Source organism: Aedes aegypti, chromosome 2 (genome assembly GCF_002204515.2).
Source record: "Aedes aegypti strain LVP_AGWG chromosome 2, AaegL5.0 Primary Assembly, whole genome shotgun sequence".
In the NCBI taxonomy this organism is placed as follows: Eukaryota; Metazoa; Arthropoda; class Insecta; order Diptera; family Culicidae; genus Aedes; species Aedes aegypti.
This window is the reverse complement of record NC_035108.1, coordinates 32,525,985-32,553,201: the sequence shown is the minus strand read 5'-3', so window position 1 is coordinate 32,553,201 and position 27,217 is coordinate 32,525,985. Positions and strand designations below refer to the sequence as shown.

The 27,217-nt window shown below is 37.5% G+C and overlaps 1 protein-coding gene across 14 annotated transcripts in view; it reads left to right on the top strand.

Moving 5' to 3' along the window:
• Positions 1-27,217, top strand: part of LOC5574086 (collagen alpha-1(XVIII) chain) — a 980,207-nt gene that overhangs the window by 13,451 nt on the left and 939,539 nt on the right. For 13 of the 14 annotated variants that reach the window (XM_021840445.1, XM_021840446.1, XM_021840452.1 and 10 more), the window contains exon 2: positions 21,448-21,895. In XM_021840445.1, the coding sequence (XP_021696137.1) occupies positions 21,891-21,895 (5 nt within the window). In that variant the 5' untranslated portion in view covers positions 21,448-21,890. The remainder of the gene's footprint in view (positions 1-21,447; positions 21,896-27,217) is intronic. The other variant, XM_021840443.1, reaches the window with a different exon arrangement.

Sequence of the window (27,217 nt, the reverse complement as noted above, 5' to 3'; positions counted from 1 at the left end):
AGAAAGCAGGCGATAGACCATAAACATTTGTTGATTAGGTGTTTTCAATTTAATATTTTGAATGCCGGCAATCAAAAGAGAAAACAATAGTCTATTTATAGTATAAATAGTATTTCGCGAAATGCTTGTCGATTGTGCAGTAATATTTTTGCTCAATAGCCAGTAAAAAGCAAAACCGATCCCTCCAGAAACATCGGATTGTAGAAGATAACGATTAGCGTAAAAAAAAATCTCCGGCGACAAAAACACGCGCGAAACCGTGAGCAAAATCTATCGGATGACGCATAACCGAACTGTCCTGCTTGGGCTTCACGAAGCACTACCCAACAAGACGCTCCAAAACAGGACATTCGAAAGATAATTTTTAATGATGTCAAAAAGAGAAAAATATATGTATATTGAAATTGTATAAGAAAAAAGCATAATGCCGACACTTAAAGTGACGAACCATACAAAGTTTGTTTTAATATTACTTAAAAGTAACGCTTTCAAGAAAAAATGTGTTATCACAAGCATGAAACGAACTCACCAGTTAGTAATCCATCCTCGACTGAACACAAAACTGACACTGACAGCAAAACTTCTTGGCGTCCCGAAAACAAACCGTCTGGATTGTGCCTTCCCAAATACCTACCCAGCAAGACGCTCCAAAACAGGAAAAAAAAGTCTCCAGCGGCAAAAACACGCGCGAAACCGTGATCAAAATCTATCGGACGCTTAGCTTAGCTTAGCTTAGACTGACTACACATATCAATGGTTGCTATTCCGTGATTGACCGAAGTCAGTGAAAATGCACAAAGAATCAACTAGAAGTTCGGCTGGGATTGGCCATAATCTTCTTCAGTGTGCATAATTCAGTGCCTCTATTTATACAGGGTCAATAACGGCGCCGGCCACGTCCTTGCAGTCAGGTGGGATTGGGGGAAGGAATGTTAGTGTGTAACCTTTGCTTTTTGGAGACCGTGTTTGCCTCTGCATCTCCACAAAGGTTACTGGGAGGGATATTTGTTAATGGGGAGGATCGTTGGGTCATAGGATTCACTTTGATAAGCGATTAGACCATGATAAACAATGATTTGTGAGATATATACATGCTTATACGTAAATATAATATTTTCATTTGATATGAACCATTTTCTATGTAGAGGAAAATTATGCCGACACTTGAGGTGACGAACCATTCAAAGTTTGTTGAACAAATACCTAAATGTAACATTCCTACAGCTGTCAGGACGAAAGCATGTGTTATTATATTTTACTCATTTGAAAAGAAACAAAAAAATCGATTGGTTGGGACATCATAGAACACTCTTATTATTATGCCGACACTTACAGTGGCGAACCATCCAAAGTTTGTTGAATAAAGTGAACCTTTCGCAAGTCTACACTTGTAGAGTCGAACCATTCAAAGATTTTTTAATTACAAAAATAAAGGTATATAAGAGGTGTTCTGAAAAAAAAAATGTTAAACATAAATAAATCATGAATCAGAGTTTGTGTCGACACTCACAGTGACGAACCATCCATAGTTTGTTGAAAAACCATATTAACATCCCACCATTGTATCGATTGAATGTGCAGTCATACATATTTTATAGATTAGAAATAGTAGCATGAAACGAGCTCACCAATTGATCCGTTATCCTTGACTGAGCAGCCACAATCCACTTTCGGCTTCACTCGTTTGCTCGGCTATAAAAAAGCACTCAGGAAAAAAAATAAGCGCGCGACCCAAAAAGAATGAAAAAAAACTGTTCGGGCTTTCTTGACGCACTGCCCAGGAGCAAGCGTCAAGGTCGAAGGATCAAACAGAACTAACCGATCGCGGCACTTTTTCAGTTACTTCAACCGAACTCACCGATCACGCCACTTTTTCACTTACTAGACCAACGCGCGACATGTTTGATCAGGCCCTCGTCGCTCGCCCCGGCAAAAGCAAGTGTCAAGGTCGAAAGATCAAACAGAACTCCGTGAGCAAAATCTATCGGACGACGCATAAACTTAAGTTTGGAATCAAAATATATATGAAAAACTGCATTTTTGTTAGAAGTTTGCTCAATGAGAACCAATAAATTGTGACTATGCCCAAAATAGATTCTTCAACCCTAAATTATGCCAAAACACTTTTGATGACAAAACATAGTAAAATATGGGCAATGCGTTTTTTCCACCATCCATTTTTAAATCTGGACCACTGTGTGCCAGTTCCCCGAATGTTGTTTCCCCGAACGCTAGTTCCCAGAACGCCAGTTCCTCCTATACCCCGTTTCTCCGAATAGCCCACTTCCAGAAAAGTTTTTTGCACTCATAATTGTCATAACTTTTTGCATTTCAAGGTGGTGAACGAACCGGTCATCGGATATGCACCCTTCTTTATTTGATTAGCGGTTCTTTCGAGTTTCATCGTCCGTAGCATCTTTGGTAATATGTGTTTAGTCGAGGATGATCAAATATCTTCTTCTGTTGATTGCTTATAGCTTATTTTTATTTAGATGTCACTAAAAACTATTCTTGCACCTTTTTGAACTGCATAACTTTAAGTGGAACGTCTCATTCGAGAAAATGACACACGGGGAAACGACATTCGGAGAAAAGTAGCACAACCATTATATCTAGATGTTCTGCATTCAACAACACTTTCATCCCAATTTGGTAAAATTAATTTAAACATTTTTTTAACAACATATAACATTTCATTTGCCGTAGCAGTTCAGAATCTATAAACATTGAATTGATTTCAAATAAAGTGAAAAAACGCTTTCAACTTACTTGACCTAACTAAACCTAATTTTTGACATTGGTTACAATGTTTCAACATTGAATATTCTATATAACTCAATAATACTATACCAGGGAGGAAGCTTCAAAATCATTTTCAAAATTTAATTTTGAATCCTCTGCAGAGCTTCCTTCTTGGTATAACAACAGGCAATGCATATTGGTACACAGCATTCAACATGGCTGGAATGAAAATTTGTTGGAAAATCAAAAGTTTGTTCTACGCCAAACTTTTGATTTTCTGTTAATAAGTGAATAAAGACATTTTAAATATGTGTTACATTTGGCTTGAATGTCCTCAATGTAATTTTTGAAAATTAAATATTCATCTAGCATCTGCCCTAGGTACTTAATATATTTAAACTTTTTTGCAATCTACTACAGATGACACACAGGTTTCGTTCTTCGGCGAAGAAGCCTGTGTCATTCGTAAACAAAGATTTTGAACATGCTTGTGGCAACTCAGATAATTCAGACGTCAAAATATTGCATAATATTGGTCCCAAAATGCTGCCTTGAGGAACGCCAGCTCTTACAGGATGTTTTCCTGACTTTGAATTCTGTTAACCTGAAGTGTCGGATAACTTTGGATCATTCAAACAATGTCTGTTGGAAAATTAAAGTTTTTCAATTTTACAATCAAGCTTTCATGCCAAACTTTGTCGAATGCCTTTTCTATGTAAAGAAGAGCAAGACAAGCCTTCAAATTCGTTGGAACGAATCAAATTTGTTACACGTAGAAGTTGATGAGTGGTCGAATGTCCATGGCGGAATCCGAGCTGTTCATTGGCGAAAATAGAGTTTTCGTTGATTTGGACCATCATTCTGTTCAAAATGACCTTTTCGAAAAGTTAACTGATGAAGGAAAGCAAAGTGATTGAACGCTAGCTGGTAGCTTCTGCAGAATTTTTGTCCGGTCAGGCATGCCAACTGAAAACGATTGTTTAATACATCAACCAAGAATGATAAGCTACTTTCTGCAAGTTTTTTTTTGTGAGGATGTAAAAAATTCCATCATCGCCAGGGGCTTTCGATTTGATGATTGTTTTAATAATTGCTTTCACTTCTTCCAAAGCAGTCTCCCAGGATTTTTTGAAAACGTTCTCTTGATTGAGAATGCTTTCGAAATCCTGAGTAACTTGCTTTTTAATTGGAATAAGTCGAATTAATCAACAATCGCTACGAAGTTCGTGTAAAAACAAACGCAAACAAAAGCGCATTGGACAGTTTACGTTCCATTATAACTTCGCTTTTCTGTAAATCTGATAAACCCCATCTGAAAATCGATTCCCAGAACGTCACCAGTAGTACCGTTCACTTTGGGTGGCCCCTTATCGGTGAGAAATCATCTGCATTAATTAATGGTTGTTGGTGATTTTTCTGGGAAGAAATTTCTATCGCTGAGTACCGCGAGGGCCAAGGGGGACAGTATTTTTTACGCATCGCATTGTAAACTGTTTGATGGATTCTCGTGATAGCAGGGGTTGACAGTTGATGGACAAATATTAATAACTCGTTGGATGGGAAATGTTCAAATTGTTCGATTCGTGTAAACGAATGGATGAGTGTGTTATATCGGGATGAGATTGACATTCGTAGAAATTGTCTGACAATGGATGCCTGCAAGCATTACTTCTCCATTATAGTTATTACTGCTAATGGACGTTGCGTAGTACTGACGGCGACAGATTGTCTAATGTTCGTGTACTGTCATTAGAATGGAGATTTTTTGAGGATATCACTAAAGAGAGTTGAGAACCGCATGCGTTGTATCTGTCAAATTATATCTTGTTGATAAGCCATTAACTGGTGGATGTGGCATTATATGATATACAAATATATCATCTTATGTATCATAAGTACATTTTCTAGTTGTTACTTCATGACTGCTACTCGTGTACACAGAAAAGTTCAGTACACTAAGTCCTCGGCTTACGAACTACACCTTGGGTTCGGAATTTTAATTGCTCACTCAAAAAAATTAGGTTTTTTACGTCTTTTGGATGCACATAAAAGAAATGTCGATCGTTGTTCTATCGTTTTCGTATCCTTCAATATTAACTTTATATTTTGAAAAATACGCCTTGAAGGTCATGTTTTTGTGTTGTTCCATCGTTTACATCATGTGTTATTCAGTCATAACATTTTTATTATTTTTAAGAGTGTGGTTCGTGAAACAAGAAAGATTAGTTCAAGGAATAAGGTTCTGCCTTCTGAATTTTATTTGAAAAAATTCATTTTATTTATGTCGAAAAAACAATGTTTTTTAGAATTAATAATTACTTGTTTTAAATAATTATGAATCGTGGTTTACGGCTAACTAGCCGAGTGGAAGTTTAACAACTACCGAAAAGCTAAACATTATATATACTTTGCAATTGAATTAAATGGTCAAATTGATGTGAAGTTTAGCGAAAAAGTTAGACGTCTTTTCTGTGAGAATCGAACTCACGACTCCCTGATCTCTAGTTAGGGCGCATTACCCCTTAGGTACTTTCACTACCTAAAAAATAATGCGCTCTCGGGCTAGGCATTGGATATATATAGAAAGCGTTGTGTTTAGATGGGCATCCAATTTTTCTAATCGAATTCAGGTTAACTTTTGTATCCATGAGTCCTCACGTGGCGTAGGGGTAACGCGCCAGAACTAGAAATCAGGGAGTCGTGAGTTCGATCCTCACAGAGAAGTTGCGAAAAAGTTGCAAAGCTTTACATCAATTTGTCCATTCAATTCAATTGCAAAGTATATGTAATGTTTAGCTTTTCGGTACCAGGTATGCCAAAGGGTGTAAGTATGTAAAGGGGTAAAGATAGTCATAGCGGCATTGACGTAGCTAGGATTTTTTTCTATAGAGTGCCTAGGGGGTCCAGCAATATCTTTTGTTATGAAAGTAATGGTAATTATCGCGATTCTCACAAACTTGATAGTTTTAACAGATTGGTATTGATGTTTTTTGTAACCTTTTTGTCTTATATCGCTGCACAACAGTGATGTTCATTAATTTCAGATTTCAGTATAGAAAATATTAGATGTGTATGATGTGAAATGAACAAAAAGAAAAATAATAGAATTCTCCCAAGAATTTACGAGAATTTTCCCTCGTTGTACTTCCATGTGCTTGTTCCGTTCGTATTCAACCACATGCTTTGAAAAGATTCCTGTGAGATTTCCCGCGGGGATTTCTGCATGACATATTTCCTTATTTTTTCAGTGCTTTTTCCAAAAACTTTTTTTCCAGGTTTTACTTAGTTCCTCGTGGGATTCAAACAGAAAATCATTCAAACTTATCCTGTAGTTTTATTCAACAGATTTTTTTCCTGTAGTTTTGTTTGGCTTTCTGATCTTACCAAAAAAAATTCAGACAATGCTTATCAGATTGTTAAAATTAATCCCTCAAAGGATTCTGCCAGAGAATGCCTTAGATTTTTTTTTCACTAATGAAGCCCTCTCAGTACTTATAACATATAATTTTCAATTGTAAGCCAACAAGTCGTTTCTCTTTTAGTTTGTTAAGGATATTTTTCAAATTTCTCCAAGAATGTATTATTTTGATAATCAATGGGTTCCATCAGAATTTCCCCCAGGATCGAAAAACTCACCAAAACAATTCAATACTGTCCTAAAAGTTTTTCATTAAGTCTTCAGATTCTTCAAGAAGTTTTTCAGAAAATTTCGCAAATTCTGTTTCAAAAGTGCTGAAAAATGATTAGCAAAAGTTATGCAGGATTTCCAGGAAAAAAATTTCTCCAGTAGGAAGCAATAGAGTCCAAATATTTCACATGATATTTCATATGCAATTAAACACGAATCAATTGGAAAAATGTTCTTAGCGATTTCTCCAAGAAGTTCGCCGCAGAGCAATTTAAATTTTTTACAAAGAATTCTTCAAGTTTTTGTACTCAGCTGAAAATAATTTTTATGTTGCGCTCTCGCATCCCTTCAAAGCAAATAAAAAAAAACATTTTTACCGAAAAATATTCTAAAAAATTCTATTAGATTCCAAGGAAATATGTTTAACTATTCTTTCAAATTCTTTTGAAAAAAACGAAAAAACATGCCAAGCAATTTGCTCTAACATTTTTTCAGCGCGTTATAGTATTGTTTTTCTAGCGTTTTTTTAGTTATATCAACAGAGATGCATCGTAATATTTTTAAAGTTTTTATTTTAAATTGTGCTAGCCATTGGCTACTGGATTTTACAATGAATTCTTGAACTAGTCTAAAAATTTCTCCAGGAATTTCGTCAAATATATTTCAAGATCTCCATTACTCCATATTTTTCCGACTGTTATTCCCGGGATTCTTCCATGAATAACTTCTCGAAATCTATCCAGACTCAATTTTTGTTTCAAAAACTTGTTCATGAATATTTTTATATATATATTTTATATTATGATATTTAAAATTCAGCCTGTTTTTGTCCAGGCATTTCAAATTAATGATAGATTTCGAGAGTAACACAAAAAATAATTTAGAAGAACTTCTAGGCATAATTGTTAGATAGTTTGACTGGAAATTTCGGCTGAAATTGAATTCGAATAAAAGAATATAAAATTTATGTCGAAAAATTAAATAATCCGCCCAAGAAATTCTGGATTTTCTTGACGAAATTCCTGACGACATGTCTTACAGAAAAATTAAAGTTTTTTCCCGTCCTTCATATTCGACAAATGAACGGAAAAACTACTTTGTATCAGTATTTGTACCAAATATCGTAGAAAGTTATCTACAGGAACTCAGAAGTTTCCTGATACCTGGGCGAGATTGAAGCAGAAACAAATTTTTTCTGATTGCGGAATTTCCAAACGACGTTTTTTTTGTGGAAATATCTTAATTATTTTGGTATAACTTTTTAGGATTTTTCGATGTTTTGAAGTTGAAGTCCTAGGAGTATCAGTAGAAGTTTTAAGGCAAATATATTTTTTGCAATAATAAGAAATTACATCGAAATCTGTTTTGGAAACTCTCCTATAAATCTTGAAGAACTCCTTATATAACTTCTGGATTCTCACAATTTCTTCCAAAATTCACCTTGGAATTTTGCCTTAGAATTGTACAAGAATTGTCAAAAATTGCTAAAACAATTTCTCTCGGAATGTTTTAAGGAAGATCCTTACAAATATCTGAAATCTCCAGTATGAAATTATCCTTCCCAGTTATTTGCTGAATATTCCTCCACAGATTCCTTTACCAGATCAAGATCGTGAGGGACTACCAGATTTGAAGGCAAATATACAGGCAAGAGAGTCATAATACTTTTGAAGAAATTTCTTGCATAATTCGGGATTTGAAGCAGAATTTCCAGAGAAACCATCTGTGAATTATTCTGAAAATATTTCTGGAGTACTTTTGATAAACATACGAAAAAATTTCTAGGTCAATTTTTAGGTATAAGATTTGTTGAAATTCAATGATTTTTTGTAAATATTGAGAGAAAAAACGTTGAACTTTTAAAAGATTTTGTAATTTTTAGTTGGGTCCGGAAATATCTGGAATCAATATGTGGATAAAAAGTAGCCATAGAAAGGATGGTTTATGGAATAAATGCTGAAATTATGAAAAAAAATCTCACATCATTTCCATAATTTTCGACAGATTTGTAGCCAATACCTGATAGATTTTTGAAAGCACCTTTCGAAATTCATAGAACAATTTTATTATAATCTGTTTTAAATAATTCTTAAACATTTTAAAAAAATATTAAGATATTTTGTGGAAAAATGTAGGATAAAATTAAGGAAATTATTTAAATCATGTGTCATGGGTAAATTGACTTAGTATTTTTTTCTCACAATACAGGGATAGTAATTTTTTATGGTAATAAAATCCAAAATTCTGGGAGGGGGGTATGATTTTGGAGGGGGCCTGGCCCACCTGCCCACTCCTGTTCCTATGCCAATGCATAGCGGTAAACATGCATTTATACAGCAAAGCCATGCTGAGGGTCATGGGTTCGACTCCCAGGATCTTTTTGTAATGCAAATTTTCTCGACTCCCCAGGGGGAAAAGCATCATCGTACCTGCCACACGATATACAAATGCAAAAATGGTCAATTAGCAAAGAAACTCTCAGTTATAACTGTGGAAGTGCTCATAAACACACTAAGCTGATGATAAGGCTCAGTCCCAATGAGTTATGCCAAAGAGAAGAAGAAGAACAAGCCAGTTGATGATGACCTGTTGTTCCCTGTCACATAACATCAAACTTCCAATTCACTTAATTGAATTTCGACATCAAACACGATTATTCCACCGCATATTTTCCCAAAAATAACGCGGTCAACGGCATCGAAATCGCTGGGAGAAGTCGGCGCGACGGATCATGATTGGCATGTCGAATTTGCCGCAAGGTAAACAATCGTAAAGTAAAGTTATCGCAAAAATTCCGACTATGCAGCGCTGAAAGAAGTCACATCCGAAGAATCGTGTTTCTTTAGATGAACTTTTCCTACCGAAAACGATCCTATTGAGGCGCAAAACTGTTCGGGAAATAATCGGAGTGGAAGCTCATGCTTTTCCCGGAAGGACGCATTGCGGAATATTTTCTAGTCTATTTTAAATATTTCCAAATGCGTGGCATAGAATCGTCTGACAAACTATGAGGCAAAATTGTTCCTCATCGATGTCGCCAAAAATTCACCGACAAGTGCGATTCGCAGCTCATACATCACAATGCTCGCTCATCCCACCCAGAGGCAGCGAACATACGAAAAATAATTAGAGCATTGAAAGCAACACTATGGAAAGACGTTTCAGCTGTTGGGAAGCAAAACTCGCTAGGTACCCCCAAACACATCGAAATTATCACGTGCTTTTTCATCGGCTCAGGTAGCCGCGCGGAAAAATGAGTGGGATTTGCCGGGAGCGAGACGATGCCGCTCTTTTGCTGTTTGAACGGTAGACTGGTTCAGAAACTGAAAATGATCGAAATGATAGACCTTTTTTGAATCTTTAGCCAGAAGCGCAGCTTTTGAGTTCACGCAAAAGTTTTCGAAAATCATTGATGGTCCACAAGGATTTGCAAATAACGCAGTTGAACATGACCATGAGCATGGTTGACCGTACAACTCGTAGATGCTACGCCGTGATTGACCAGAATAATCAAAGTTGCACAGAGATTCAATTTATGGGGCTTGGAGTAAGCTTATCATTCTCAATGTGCACAAATCGAGAGCTCAAATATTAAAACTCTATAACGGCGCCGCTACTAGAGACCGAAGAATCATCAGCATGTCCACAGTTGTCATGGAATGGATATTGGCTCAGTGGGATAAGGTAAGGATCTAGGAGTCATCTTTGGATGGTGATGCGATCCATGATACCATCTTACCTGTAGGAGCAAGCGACGCTATCAAAGGGTCAATCTCTATTCATTAAAAGTCCACGAAGATTCTAGAAAGTACGCGATGATCTGTAAAGGTCCCAAAGATACCTAAAGATCTGAGCGGTCCATGAATGTCTGTGAAGTTCAAGGAAGGTCCACAATATGCTATTCCGTCGATTCCGTAATTCGCATTGCACAAAGTAGTTGTTCGTCTCTTCAATCATTCATGTTAGTGTATTGGAATATGCTATTAAATTACCATAACTAATTTAACGCAATAAATCAATATTTTTCCCAATAGAATTTCCGCCGCCGATCTAATGCACTTGAACCGTTCTACCATCATCGCCATCAGAGAAGAAAAACAGATTCAGTATGTGTTGATTCTGTTCCCCTCTGGCTGCCGGTCTCTCGGTCGCACGGATAATAATCTTTGTCATTTATTATTTTAATACGTACCGCGTGTGCCGTTTCGTATTTGCCGGCGTTCGTTTTGGCGTTTAGCGATAACAACCAGTCAAAGGCACAGTGAGTGGCGTCGGCGTCATCATCGCTTCGACAAGCTGCGGTGCGTTATTTAACGTTGTTTCTAGAAAAATAGCAATCATAACTTCAAACGCCTGTTTGTTTATACAGTTATTCCACACTTCTGGACTGATTATTGGAAAAAACGGATTTCACGCCAACTCGACAAGCGATTGGCAGCACCCCTTCAGAATTCAATGAAACTTTGTGGATGTCAAAAGTATGTGAAACTAAGATACTTTGCGTATTTTGTTTTTTTCAAAATCGATCTAGACTAACATTTGGAAAGGGTCAAAGTTTTTTTTACTTTTTTTTATAAACCCGTATGACTCAAAAACGGTAAGACCTACAAAAAACTGACGTGAAATTTCCTGACGTTTTAGAAAAAAAATTGAAAAAAATAAAAACACATATTCTACACTGAAAAAAATTATTCAAAACTTTAAAGTCGATTTTAAAAAAACGGCCACTTGAGATTTGATCATCCTTAAGCAAAAAGTTTCGTAATTAAATTTACTAAAAGTCATCCATACATGGCAAATTGGGCATATTTTAGAGAAAAAAGTTTTTCTAACATCGATTTTTTTAAGTCCAAAATGAATTTTTCATTTAATTTTTATTTCGCTTTAAATAGTCTAGAATGATCATATTTTCAAGTGATAAATGAGTTTTAATCACAAAATAGATCATATTTGTTTTATTGGGAGTAGTTAAAAGAAATAAAACGGAATTATACAGAGTTTTTTTTTTAATTAAATTCAATTGATCTCGCACCAAACCGCTTATAAGAAAAAAACTCCGTCTAACATTCCGATGGGTTTTTTAATGGTTGGAAAGACATCACAATAATATTTAATTTCTTATTTAGTCAAAGCCAATCTTAACAGGTGTCTGGAAAGGGTCAATATTATGCTTATGAAAAAAAAGTCGTGGTTTTTATTTTTATTATTGCTATGTATCCTAAAACGTAGTATCTGCACATGGATATTTACATTATTTTTGGGCTTTACTGAAAAATTGAATATTTTTGGTTTATTCTCTGAATTCTCATATAACAATGATATTTTTGGGTACCAGGGATAGTTTTAACCTTATCAAACAATTCCACCAATTCCTTTGACATTTTAACATATTGTTTATTAGATATATAACAGAAATTTAATTTGGTGGTACATGTATCAGTTTATTTCACTGCCCAGTCGAATAGTTCTCGCGGAGTTGTGATTGAGTTTCCATAGTCTTTTGCAAGACTTGCTCTTTTTGCCATTCGCTTGAGAGTGCCAAGAATAGCGTCACAGGGGTCTTTGCCGTGGGATGTGGCAAAAAAGTGCCACTCTGCTTCCAACCCATGTATTTTCTTGAAATTACATAAGCTGACAATTTTTTTTTATTTTTATAATAAGCTGCAGCTCCATTTGACTTAACTTTTGATTTGTTTAACCAAATTTATCAATTTTGAAGTAAATAGCTGAACTGCTACTGTGTCATGGGTCTGATATTATAATAAAACTAACATTTTCCAATTTATTATCTATTATATGGTACAGAACTTTGTTATTTTTCAACCGATTTTAAAACTTTTAGCATCAATACCTTCAAAATTAAATTTATAAACACTTTGTTGAACACTAAATTTGTCTAAAGTCAAAACAAGTTTTAGTTAAAAGTAATTTAATCCAAATTTTTCCTCATTTTACTAAAATTTTTAATTTTGTTTGACCATAACTTCAAGATTACTCAACCGATTTCAAATCTTTTTACATGCTTTTGAAGCTAATTTAATTGTTTTCAAACCTTTAATATATCACATTTCACTTAAAAAAATGTCTTGACCAAGTTATGCAGCAAAAACTACACAAAAACATTATTTTTAACGAAAAATGCCAGTTTTGTCAAATCTTTGGCAGTTAAATATTGTCTCTTAAGCTGAAACTGATTTTTCTCGTGTGTTAAACATTTGGGAAGGACTTTGCAACAATTTTTAAATAATTCTGAAACAAAATTATGTGTGCATATGTTAAAAATATATGTACTATTCAACTCGTAATTAAGGCAAGATGCTCTAAATATTGAAGTTTTATAGAAAAAATGCTATTTTCGGCAAGAAAAACTTAAATAATCCAAAGAAATTTGATTTTTTCATTGTTAAATAATGGTTTTGGGTAATTTTTGTTGAATACCTAAGTCAAAAATATTTGTTAGAAAAATGTGTTGTATGTACAGTTTGAAACAAAATTTGCTTCACAAGTATGCAAAAAGATTTGGAATGGATTGAGTTTTAATGAATTTATGGTCAAACAAAAATGATTTTTTTTATGAAAATGAGGAAAAATTTGGATAAAAGTATTTTTAACTAAGACAAGTTTTGATTGTAGACAAATTCGATGTTCTACAAATTTTTTATAAATTTAATTTGAAAGAAAATTATGTTAAAAATTTTGAAATCGGTTGAAAAATAACATAGTTATGTTTACTTAACTGCAGGTCATTTTTTATAACTTGAAAATTCACCTTTAACACGCTCGCGCCACCTCTAAATTTTAATATTTTGAGGTTTCTCTTTTAATGTGATTTGAATTCAGTAGAGCACACAAATTTTTGGTTTTGAGAACATTTGAAAAATAAGCCGCACTCTATTGAGCAGCGTTTTAATTTTCAGAAAAGTCGCTAATTACCAGTACCGTTTTGATTCACATTACGGACACTTAAGGACTCAGTGAAGTATAACCCAGCATAGAGCATACAAAATAAATCAATCTGTATGACTCCTTAGCGCTATCGAGCGTAGGAAGCCCTTATCTTTCGAATGGTGGGTAAAGAATACGCTTCCGCAACTTGAATAATTTTAAATAAATCAAAATGTGTGGCCTTTTCATGATCCTTATTCCGGAAGCTTCCTCACTTTTGCCTAATATTCCGGACACTTTGATTCAAATTCCGGACAGGTCATGGTAATCATTAATGGAACAGTCAAATCGTCAATTGAAATCGTCAAACCACTAGAGAGACATCTAAGGTAGTAGGGCATTATAAATATTAGAAGTTATTTATGGAAAAAGCTTACTAAAACGAGCCTCGAAAATGAGAACTTTTGAACGACAAAAATTGAAACATTTCGTGTGAAATGTTTCCCATACAAAGTAGAGTGTCCGGAATTTGAAGCTGTCCGTAATATGAATCAAAACGGTATATAACCTTGTTTTAAGGAGTTTTTTTTGTTTCGTAGAAAAGCAGACTGTTATTTGCAAATAAAATTATGAGTTATGAGCTTATAAACTTTTGTTAAGTTGATAACAATACAAACATATTCGTTATTTCTTTTTCATCTGGCGTTTAACGCAGGCACGTTTAGTAAGTTTTTTTTTTCACAAAACTTTTTCTAGAAGAGAATTTAATGGGGTATGGATAAGGTTGTTACTTTTGAATGTTTGCAATACTGTTGTGATACCTTTCAAACCATAAAAATCCGTCGAATTGTTAGACGGAATTGATTTTCTCATAGGCAGAGGTGAAGTCCATTGATTGCCTGCATTTAAAACATATAATAACTGTATAATTCTGTTTTTTAACTATTCTAAATAAAAAATACAATCTATTTTCTGATTCAAACTCATTTATCACTTGAAAACACAATCATATTTGACGGTTTAAAACAAAATCTTTGAAAAAATAAATTTCAGTTTGGGACATAACAAATTTGAAGTTAGAAAAACTTATTTCCCTAAAATATGCCCAATTTGCAATGCATGGACGACTTTAAGTAAATTTAATTACGAAACTTTTTGCTTAAGGATGATCAAAATCTGAAATGGCCGTTTTTTTTAAATCGACTCTAAAGTTTTGAATATTTTTTTTTTTCAGTGTAGAAAATGTGTTTTGATTTTTTTTCAATATTTTTCTCTAAAACGTCAGGAAATTTCACGACAGTCCCCCATGCAACACTTTTTTGTAGGTCTTATCGTTTTCAAGTTATGCGGGTTTATAAAAAAAAGGAAAAAAAACAACTTTGGGACTTAAAATATTCCATGTTAGAAAAACTTTGTTCCCTAAAATATGCCCAATTTGCAATGCATGGACAACTTTAAGTAAATTTAATTACGAAACTTTTTGCTTAAGGATGATCAAAATCTGAAATGGCCGTTTTTTTTAAATCGACTTTAAAGTTTTGAATATTTTTTTTTTTCAGTGTAGAAAATGTGTTTTTATTTTTTCAATATTTGTCTATAAAACGTCAGGAAATTTCACGACAGTCCCCCATACAACACTTTTTTGTAGGTCTTATCGTTTTCAAGTTATACGGGTTTATAAATAAAGTAAAAAAAGAAACTTTGACCCTTTTTAAATGTTAGTCTAGATCGATTTTGAAAAAACAAAGTATGTAAAGTATATTAGTTTCACATAGTCTTTACACCCAGAAAGTTTCATTGGATTCTGAAGGGGTACTGCCAATCCCCTCGTCGAGTTGACGTGAAATCCGTCGACTGAAACAGATGTTATGGACGATGCTTGATGATTAAGAAATTTATGATAATTTATTTTTTTTTCGAAATTTTTCGAAGTAAATGTTCTAAATTATAATAAGAATATTAAGAAGTAGTCATTTTCGTGTTATATCGCGAATAAATAATGAAAACGGCCTATATTATAACCCTTTGAATATATATTTGCTTTGCATATGAAATACAGTCAACTCTCTCTAATTCGATATTGAAGGTACCATTGAGTTAGGGAGGTATCGAGATACAGAACACATATTTTTTCATATTTTGAAATTTTCGTGGATTTTACAAAATACATTCTGTTCGATTACGAAATCGTCATCTGCTAAAACATCTCATCAACGTCACAATTCAACTTGCCGCTCTTCATTCAGACGACTAAAACCAAGCCAACAGCAAACGTGTAATCGACCAAAGCAACACCGCAAACGGCGTTCACACTGGCTGTGTGGAGCCAATACCAACCAGCACAACGTTTAGCAGCAGCAGCCCATTCAATTGTTTCTGCTCTATGTCTCATCGTATCCTCAACAGCCAGCTTCAATTATCTGTGCTGCAGTAGGCAGCGTCATCCAAGCAAACCAGCGTTCTTGCCTGCTTTGCTTTGTGCTATCCAAGCAAGCAGAGCGCTGCGCACATTTCCGTACACAGCAATATCGTCACCGTACTTCGCTTGCGTATAAAAGCAAGCCAATTTCACATGTAGAAAAAGGGTATCTCAAAAGTCATCTCTCCGAGCAGGCGCGCTGCCTGTTCGGGGAGCAATAAATCAATCAGTTAATTTCAAATCGGTGCTGTTCTATTTCGTCGCCGTCCACTGGAGTCAATCAAATCCGCTAATCTCCCAAGCAATCGAACATGGTCCTTCGAACCGGATCGGGTGTCGATAGGAATCCACCCAGATCAACCCTACGGAACGCAACGCTGGAGAATAGTCAAGTTTGTACGTCGATAGGAATCCGTTCAAATCATCAACCCAGTGGAAGGCCAGCAGCACCATGAAACAACACACGCAAGCAATAGTGTCCACCCTGGACAATCCACCGCATTCCGATATCGGTCGAGCATTCTCGATGATCGGAACACAAGCAAGCAATCGTTCAGAAGTGGAACCAACCCGCTAAGCTAGCACATCATCGCCATCAATCAACTAGAGGTTTTCATCGTGAATCAACCATGCCACCATTCTGCGAGGTTTCTGCACAGGGCAGATCAACCAAAATTCCCATCAATCGTGTTCGGGCAAACGGTTTTCACGATGGATCAACTCACCTAGCAAATCAACCAAGTAATCGTCTCGTGTCAATCATCAACCAACAATAGTTCGGCCAGCGGTTTTCTTCGTGGATCAACTAAGCCACATTCTTCGAGGTTTCTGCACAGGGCAGATCAACCACCATTCGCATCATCGTTTTCGGGCAAACGGTTTCCACGGAGAATCAACCCAACTGGCATATCCGGTTTCTGAGGGCAGATCAATCGGAGAAGCAAACGCCAACCCGTCGGCAATCGTTATCATCAGTTCAACCACGCAATCGCAGTTCGGCTAGCGGTTTCCTTCGTAGATCAACCACGCCATATTCGTCGAGGTTTCTGCACAGGGCAGATCAACCACCATTCCCATTCTATCGTGTTCGGGCAACGGTTTCTACAGAGGATCAACCCAACTAGCATACCCGGTTTCTGAGGGCAGATCAACCGGAGCCGTACCAATGCAAACCACCAATTCAACCACGAAACGAATCTTCAGAAATGGTCATTTCAGCAGGGGGCAGTATGTTCGATTACGAAATCGTCATCTGCTAAAACATCTCATCAACGTCACAATTCAACTTGCCGCTCTTCATTCAGACGACTAAAACCAAGCCAACAGCAAACGTGTAATCGACCAAAGCAACACCGCAAACGGCGTTCACACTGGCTGTGTGGAGCCAATACCAACCAGCACAACGTTTAGCAGCAGCAGCCCATTCAATTGTTTCTGCTCTATCCTCAACAGCCAGCTTCAATTATCTGTGCTGCAGTAGGCAGCGTCATCCAAGCAAACCAGCGTTCTTGCCTGCTTTGCTTTGTGCTATCCAAGCAAGCAGAGCGCTGCGCACATTTCCGTACACAGCAATATCGTCACCGTACTTCGCTTGCGTATAAAAGCAAGCCAATTTCACATGTAGAAAAAGTGTATCTCAATAGTCATCTCCCCGAGCAGGCGCGCTGTCTGTTCGGGGAGCAATAAATCAAGTAGCAAAATTCTAATCTGTCGCCGTCCACTGGAATTCATCGAGTCCGCTAATCTCCCAAGCAATCGAACATGTTGCTCCCCGAACAGGCAGCGCGCCTGCTCGGAGAGATGACTTTTGAGATACCCTTTTTCTACATGTGAAATTGGCTTGCTTTTATACGCAAGCGAAGTACGGTGACGATATTGCTGTGTACGGAAATGTGCGCAGCGCTCTGCTTGCTTGGATAGCACAAAGCAAAGCAGGCAAGAACGCTGGTTTGCTTGGATGACGCTGCCTACTGCAGCACAGATAATTGAAGCTGGCTGTTGAGGATACGATGAGACATAGAGCAGAAACAATTGAATGGGCTGCTGCTGCTAAACGGTATTGGCTCCACACAGCCAGTGTGAACGCCGTTTGCGGTGTTGCTTTGGTCGATTACACGTTTGCTGTTGGCTTGGTTTTAGTCGTCTGAATGAAGAGCGGCAAGTTGAATTGTGACGTTGATGAGATGTTTTAGCAGATGACGATTTCGTAATCGAACATACTTCCCCCTGCTGAAATGACCATTTCTGAAGATTCGTTTCGTGGTTGAATTGGTGGTTTGCATTGGTACGGCTCCGGTTGATCTGCCCTCAGAAACCGGGTATGCTAGTTGGGTTGATCCTCTGTAGAAACCGTTGCCCGAACACGGTAGAATGGGAATGGTGGTTGATCTGCCCTGTGCAGAAACCTCGACGAATATGGCGTGGTTGATCTACGAAGGAAACCGCTAGCCGAACTGCGATTGCGTGGTTGAACTGATGATAACGATTGCCGACGGGTTGGCGTTTGCTTCTCCGATTGATCTGCCCTCAGAAACCGGATATGCCAGTTGGGTTGATTCTCCGTGGAAACCGTTTGCCCGAAAACGATGATGTGAATGGTGGTTGATCTGCCCTGTGCAGAAACCTCGAAGAATGTGACTTAGTTGATCCACGAAGAAAACCGCTGGCCGAACTATTGTTGGTTGATGATTGACACGAGACGATTACTTGGTTGATTTGCTAGGTGAGTTGATCCATCGTGAAAACCGTTTGCCCGAACACGATTGATGGGAATTTTGGTTGATCTGCCCTGTGCAGAAACCTCGCAGAATGGTGGCATGGTTGATTCACGATGAAAACCTCTAGTTGATTGATGGCGATGATGTGCTAGCTTAGCGGGTTAGTTCCACTTCTGAACGATTGCTTGCTTGTGTTCCGATCATCGAGAATGCTCGACCGATATCGGAATGCGGTGGATTGTCCAGGGTGGACACTATTGCTTGCGTGTGTTGTTTCATGGTGCTGCTGGCCTTCCACTGGGTTGATGATTTGAACGGATTCCTATCGACGTACAAACTTGACTATTCTCCAGCGTTGCGTTCCGTAGGGTTGATCTGGGTGGATTCCTATCGACACCCGATCCGGCTCGAAGGACCATGTTCGATTGCTTGGGAGATTAGCGGACTCGATGAATTCCAGTGGACGGCGACAGATTAGAATTTTGCTACTTGATTTATTGCTCCCCGAACAGACAGCGCGCCTGCTCGGGGAGATGACTATTGAGATACACTTTTTCTACATGTGAAATTGGCTTGCTTTTATACGCAAGCGAAGTACGGTGACGATATTGCTGTGTACGGAAATGTGCGCAGCGCTCTGCTTGCTTGGATAGCACAAAGCAAAGCAGGCAAGAACGCTGGTTTGCTTGGATGACGCTGCCTACTGCAGCACAGATAATTGAAGCTGGCTGTTGAGGATAGAGCAGAAACAATTGAATGGGCTGCTGCTGCTAAACGTTGTGCTGGTTGGTATTGGCTCCACACAGCCAGTGTGAACGCCGTTTGCGGTGTTGCTTTGGTCGATTACACGTTTGCTGTTGGCTTGGTTTTAGTCGTCTGAATGAAGAGCGGCAAGTTGAATTGTGACGTTGATGAGATGTTTTAGCAGATGACGATTTCGTAATCGAACACATTCAAAAAAGGGATTTCAACGTGGCAAATAGTAGAATTTTAACACAGTCAACTGCTTTACACCTTTTGAACGGTCTGAAGTTTTATCATCATGGAATAAGGTAAAACCCTTAATTTTACTAGAAGAATAATCAAAACATTCATATTTATGGAATTTATAAACATATGGAAGATATTTGAAATTTTTGTATAAAAATATCGAACTAGAGTGGTAAGCTTGCATGGGAAAATTAAACATATCGCATCGAGTTAGAGAGGTATCGACTTAGAGAGGGATCAAAGTATGCTAAATTGAAGGGACCGCGTCTTCGTCGAATTAGGGGAAATATCGAGATGCAGAATATCGAGTAAGGGAGAGTTGACTGTACCTCGCACATGGCTATTTCAAGAAAATTGATCATAATCATCATTTTGAATAAGAATAATTTTTTTTTGGCTATTTCAAGACAATCAATCATAATCATCATTCTGAATAGGAATAATTTCAAGATTCTAGTTTGAACACCAAAGCGTGTTTGTTTAAAATTTGGAAATTCCACCAAATCGAAAAAAAATTATCAAAAATTTCTCGAACATGGAACTTTGTAGAAAATATATGTTTCTTGTAAGATTCTATGATAAAAATATTAAACAAAATATAAATTGGGTTTTTGTGTAATTTAAGTTTTATCCGAATTTTCAATTATTAAACATAAAATATTTTTCAGTATATTTTTTTTTTGCATTCCAAACTTTTTCATAGAACAATTCTCTCAAAGCAATAGTTTCGGAACTAAAATGTGACAAATAAATTACATGCAAAAACTCAGAGGCCATTTTTTTAAATTATTTTTGAGGTAACATGATCGATTTATTTATTGAAAACACTTATATCTAAATGTTTAAACGTGTAATATTTTATCCAAATCGAAAATCATCAAGCAAAATTTTGAGATTTTTGGCTTAATCTAGATGGAATTTTTCGGTGGATTCGGTACCATTTTGACTTGAAAAGCGTAGAGTAAGCAATATTTATAGCATTCATTTGCATATTATTGGAAAGTTATTGATGAAAAGTAAAACAATACAAACAATTAGGGATCCAGGAGCACAACCAGTGCCAGATTTGGGCTTCGGGCCCGAGACAGATTGCTTGACTGCGTTACTTGGTACAAAATGAGCGGCATACGCGAAGCATAGAAAAGTTAAGTATTATGAAAATAGAATAACCGGAAAACACCAATTTGACCAAACCACCATTTGACTGTACCTACATCACTTCCTGTAGTGTAATACCAAACCCTGCCTTTGAACGGGGTTCACTTTGAAATTTTGTGTAATTTTTGTTGCTAGGAAATCAAAACTATATTATTCTCGGGTTGAAACTTGGATCATAACACGCATTTAAGGAATGTGTTTTATGACTTTTGAAACGTTTTTGTTTTATGGATTTTTTGAATTGTTGTATTTGTTTATAACGTACAAAATCGTAGCCTATATATTTTCCAACAATATTGAGCCTGGTGGTATTGAAATAATTTCAAACTTATTTTTTTTTTCGTTGAATACATTTGCTTCTACCCCCTAGGAACCCCCCAAATACGGGCATTCTGAGCTTCAACAACATTTAATAGCTTTATGAAATTAAAAAATTCAGAGACGATTTCTGATATTGGATAACTACGGTAACGTATTAAAAATATAATATTTTGACGGTAAGGGCTACCAAAGGGCGTAACTCTTAATTTCGTTTTGTTTTATTGAAAATCGCTCCAGAGGTGTAGAACGACTACATAAACGAACAAATTGGCGTTTAAATTTGTGATGACTATTTTTCCAATAATAACGTTGTATGAAGCACCGTCCAGGCGGTTGGCCTAGAGACTAGAATGTTCTTGGGTCCTTCGGGTGGGAGGAAAGTGCGAAAAAGCACATGAAGAGCCAGAAAAATAGCCGGAATTAGTGTGCGCTTCTGAGAAGAGGGCGAAAAGTGAAGCGGAAAGCAAAAGAGCAGTGATTATATATTTCAGTGTTGTTTTTCCACCCTCGGCTTTCCCCAACCGGTGGGTCGAGTCTGGGGTCGGAAGCGCCCGAGAGTGCAGACCAGTGAATCATGTTTTTCCTAGGTATTAGAAGAAAATTGAAAACGGTCCCCACTAGGAAGGCCCCGGTTGCGGCGGCGGGATAAAAGCGAAGGAAATTGATAAAGTGAGCGCCAAGAGTTCGAATAAATACGGGAATCAAAAGTGATTGTGAGGGTTTTTTTTTGTCGGGTGGGGGAAATAAATTTCGTTTTCCACCCACAACAAACCATCAATCATTCTGAGGTGTGAAGAAGAAAGGGAAAGGAAGTGAAGAAAGTGTGAGTGATTTCGAGTTGAATTGCAACGTGTGTGGGAATCCACGAGGAATTTGTTTTCCATTATCGGAATCTGTGCAGCGGCGGAACCTCGAAGGCGAGCTTATCTCCCCCCCCCGGAGAGTGACGGGGCGCCAGTTGACTAATCGCTGCAACTGATTGACTCTCGGAGGAAGCGCCCACGTAAATGCAGCAAAACCAGCAGCAGCAATGAAGTAAGTACACAACAACTATTGCATACAGGAGTAGTTTTGATCAATCATGACCCAAATTATTTACTGCATTTAATGATCTTCCTATGCCCTAATATTGACTAAAAATGGTTATTGCTTAATCAAGATATGTGTCCTGACGTCTGATCAATGTTTCAAAAATGTCGCAGGATTAGATAGTATTAATTTTCCGAATTCATGTTTTATGGTCACGATTTTTTCCTAGTTACCCCGTTGTGTGTCGTGGGATTCTTTATTCTGCTGTGATTGCAACATGTCCAAGTTCAGTTCTCGGTCCAAAGTCGTAATCACTGCCATGATCGTGTGTCATAAAAATCACAGCAAACGAACAAGCAGTATGTATTCCTGTACCGAAAGGAGCTCTGGTTTGCAGCAGTTAATCTTGCGAGGAGCGGAAAAAATAGCAATAAAAGTATACTTGAGGAATCTATGTCTGACATAAGAGGGCGATAAACGTCAAATGAGGTATGAAATAAAATATATGGTTGATTGTTCAAACGGTGGAAGCTACAGATTTTTTTTTTTGGGTGAGCAGATTTTTTTGTCTCATAAAGATGGCGTAATCGGTAGTTATGAAAACCATAAAGTCTGCAATATTTTTGACAAATTCTATACAATAGATAACCTTCTGACTATTTCAAGATGAGCATGAGAATTTATGACCTAAAATTTGTAGTTGCCAATCCGTGATTGACCAGAACAGTCGTCAGTGCTGCTTGTGCTGATTTTCCGCTCAAAGAATATTCTGAACGGCCAAATGACCAAAATGAAATCAAGCGATGCTACATTGCGAGCTAACACGTTGACCAATTCATTTTTAGCATTCAAAATTTTGCAGAGTTGACTGAATTCAGTTCCTCAATTTGAGTTCAACATGGGCAAACAAAACTGGATCGAGATTTAGTTAAAGAAGGAGCTTTTATAGCAGCCTGACTATATGAACAGAACCATATGGCTTTATCCATTATGCGTTATTGAAGTGCTGATTGCACTTCATACACAGTGTAACGGGACATGGGAAAAGGGAAGAACAAGACAAGAAATTGAATATTGTAAGTCATCCAAATCGTCCTGGAATTCAGCTCTTTATGATCTACCAAATCTACTTCAGTTTGTACTCAGCCAATGCTCGTGAAAAAATCTCATTCCAACCCTTAAAGCTTCAGAAGTCACGGAAAGTATACTGCTACGAATATTGATAATCTTAAGGTCTGAAGTTGTGGGCATCAATTTCGGTATACAGATTGACTTTTTATTCAAACAAGATGCTTTAATATATCCATACTTGATCACAAAACTCCGTTGTAGGTGACACACTTGTTTATGAGCCTATTGGTTGAACTGTGTACCACTTGTTTTCAATATTTATTATTACCGAGCTTTTTGAGACATCTGCAAAGCTTTAGAATGTCATACAGATATTCAAGGGTACCGTGCAATCCCACTTATTTCAACAATATACTTGTGAACCATCGGGACTCATTTTAAGGCGGCATCCACAAATAACGTAACGCTCTAGGAGGAGGCTCAAGCGTAACGACCCATACACAAATTTGAAATTTTTCATACAAAAAGCGTTACGGAGCGGGGGGTTGAGGTGGTCAAAAATTTTCAATTTTAGCATTACGTAATAAACGGACGCCGCCTAGTGTTGAATTTGTAGGTATTCTACACTGCCCCGAAATTTCTCTGGGAATTTCTTCGGAAATCCTTTCGGGAATTCCTTTAGGAACGATTCTGAGGGATTTCTTGAGCGATGCTTCTGAGCAATTCCTCTATTGTTTACGTTAAGAATTCCTCTAGTGATCTCTCCAGTAAATCTTCCAAAAATTGGTTAAGGAATTCTGCTGGGATTTCTTCAAGGGTAGGATTTCTTCCAATGATGCGTACTGGAATTTCGTCAATAATAACTTCAGGAGTTACTACAGCAGTTGTTTCAGCTATTCCTTGAAAAATTTGGGATCACCTGTAACACAAGCGAAACTTGTTCATATTAATATTTCCATATTGTGCAGACCAATTTCAATTGACTTTGGCTATATAAAAGCGGTGTTCATTCACCATCCATATTTTTCCCTAGTGAATCTTTTTCCCACTAAATCGCACCGAATGGGAGGTCGTTACTTGTGTCTACGTTGCGGCCAAATGATACTACAAACAAACAACGTTCGTTTGTCGTTCCGTTCGGCACCGTAGTTGGACAACTCTCGCGGAACATTACTAAAGGACCTATCTAACATTGAGAGGCTCTCTTTGTTTACTTTCTCTTTCATTAATAACTGAGTCACATTAACCTCTTCTGTTGCGTTTTTAGTATGAAACGCTAGTCAAGGAAATTGACTTTCGATCTATAGTGAAAAATTTCCCAAAATCTTGAGTATTCCACTGTTATAATCGAAAGAGAACGAGAGAGGAGAGAATCTCTCATTTGTACATAGGTCCTTTAGTAATGTTCCGCGAGAACTGGTCATCCACGTGTTCCACGTTAAGAGGCTTACGCTTCGGTCAATCGACAAATCGGTCGTCAGAACCTCTTTCAACACGCCGTTGATTCCTCCACTAGGGGGTGGCATAGATGTTTAGTGGGTGCTGAGTATCATCATAACGCGCGCCACATCTCGCCACTCCCCCCATTTCGAAAGACATAACCATTTTTCCGGATAACGAAGCCTTTCCTGAGTCCTTCCTGATGATGGCCAACCGGCATGAAACACTCGGCGCAGTTGTTTTCCTAGCTGTCGCCGTAGTTTTATTGTCGTCAACTCCCAAGAGCGGTGTATCGTCGTTGTGAAGAAATATTGCTAATGACCTGGAAAGTTTCGCTCTGGGGTCGTTCTGCACCGGCAGAAAGAGAGAAAGAAGGTGCCTAAGCGAAACGACTGACTGGGTCGTTTTCCGCTGGGGGTTGCCTCTGCCACTTGAACTGTTGCGTAGGGGAATGCGATATTCAAATCTGATTGTCTAATTTAATTTCAAGCGATACAAGTTTATTTGGATCATCTGATTGACTTTAAATTCATGTAAAATAACTACGATATCTGATGCACTTTTGATTGAGTTACTTATGGTCTGGAAAGAAGAGGTGTCTCTGAACGCTGGGAAATATTAAAAACTTAAAAGATACACGTAATATTGTATAATAACGAACATTCCACCAACTTGTGAAATTGTGACGCAAACTTACTTGAGAGTGCTTTAGGTACATGCACTCGTTTAAGGTGAAGATGAATAGAAGCCAAAGTTTAAATTTTCAAGAGCACGGATCTGGAGAACCAAACACCCGTTTGAGCTGAAAACCTAATCGATTGGTCACCACCAGCTAGTGATCAATCGATTAAGTTTACAGCTTGAACGGATGCTTGGTTCTCCAGATTCGTGCTCTTGAAAATTTTAACTATGCCTTCGATTCATCTTCACTTTAAATGCTACAAAAACACATCGATTTCACGTATTTTCTGGTATTTAAATGTTTGAAATAAAAAAAAGGCATTTTTCGAAGTTATACTTCAACTCATCATCTGTTTGCACTACCAGGTACAGATAAATTGGAGGCTAAAATGTGATTGCCTTTAAAATTATTACTCACATTACTCATCTACTCCTAAAATAAGTGTTCTGCTACTAGACCTCCAAAGCAATTTGTTCGCAACAGATTTTATCCGGACCACAATGGTCCATGCATTCCAGCAGGAAAAAGCCACCCTACCCCGCATGGTGACGACAAAAAAGCGTCGAATGCGTCGTTGGATGTTTCGTTCGTTCCATCCATGGTAGACAGCGATGGAAGTGAGTAACGGTGTTGTGAGTTGTGATTTGCCAAACAACAGAAAAAAAAATACTTGGTACAAAGTCAAAAGTAAATATCCGTAAGCACATCTGGCGACTCCCAAATGTCGAACTTTGCAACCAAATCGACCATGCTCTTGTAGATGGCCGACATTTTTCCGATGTCATCGATGTTAGAAATCTCAGGGGTCCTAATATCGACTCAGACCACTATCTCGTTGTAAGCAAAATTCGAGTTCTAGAAAACGACAATCGTTGCGTTACAATATCCAACGCCTGTCAGCAGATGTCAGCTGCGGACTACCATCAAAAGCATGACGAGCTGATTAGCGAAATCAACGAGAACATAAACCAGCAATCTATGGGAGTTAGCCCCTGGAGCAGGTGAGCACTAGGGTGGTTCACAATTCAAAAATGTTTGAGAATCCAATCTCCCATGTGTCCCTTACCATCCTTACTATAATAAGAGTGTTCTGTGAAATTTTCAACTTTCTAGCTGGTGATTTAAAGGTGGCCCAAAGACAATGTAGGTTTATATGGAAATTACTATGGAGAAATTTGGAGAAATGTTCCAAATACGCTAGTACTGTAATATAGATAAAAACTTATTATTCCATAGTAAAAACTCATTCTTCAAACCATAATAAAGAGGTTTGCTGAAAAGAGAAATTCAGTCCGACAGATAGCAGAAGAGCTATACTTGAGTTTATTTGCTATTATTTAGCATAATTTGGGATTACAGCCCTGTAAACATGTACAAAAATCCCAAACAAAATTAGCTCAAAAGGGATTTGTTTCTTCAGCAACATCCTTCATTACGGTTTGAACAATGAGTTTTCGATATGAGATGATAAGTTTCTACTTTCATTACAATACTAGTGAGTTTGGAACATTTCTCAAAATTTCTCCATAGTAATTTCCGTATAAACCTACATTGTCTTTGGGCCACCTTTCAATCACCACCTAGAAAGCTGAAAATTTCACAGAACACTATTTTTATGGTAAGGGTGGTAAGGAGTATATGGGAGATTGGATTTCCAAACATTTTTAAAATTTGAATCGCCCTAGTGAGCACAGTAGCGCGAGAAGTGGTTGGCACTGCTCAACGAAGATAAAGGAACGGTTGGTTCGACAAGGAGTGCCAGAGATTGACGAACGAGAAGAACGTGACTAGAAGGCGGACTCTGATGTCTGTTACCCGTCAGAACAGAGCGCGGTACATGGAAGCAAGGGCAACCAAAAAACGGATCCATCGCAGGAAGAAATGGAGCATGAAGAGACAGTAATTGCTCAGACGCAAGAAGCTAGGAAACAAAACGACATGCGACGGTTCTACGAATCTGTCAATGGTGTGCGGAGAAAAACAGCTCCATATGCAATGGCCGTGAAGAAAACTTGCTGACTAACAAAACAACGGTGGCCGCCAGGTGGAAAGAATACTTTGAGTCATTGTTGAACGGAGATAACGGAAGTGGATTTGGTAGCAGAATTCAAATAGATGACGATAGACAGGTTGTG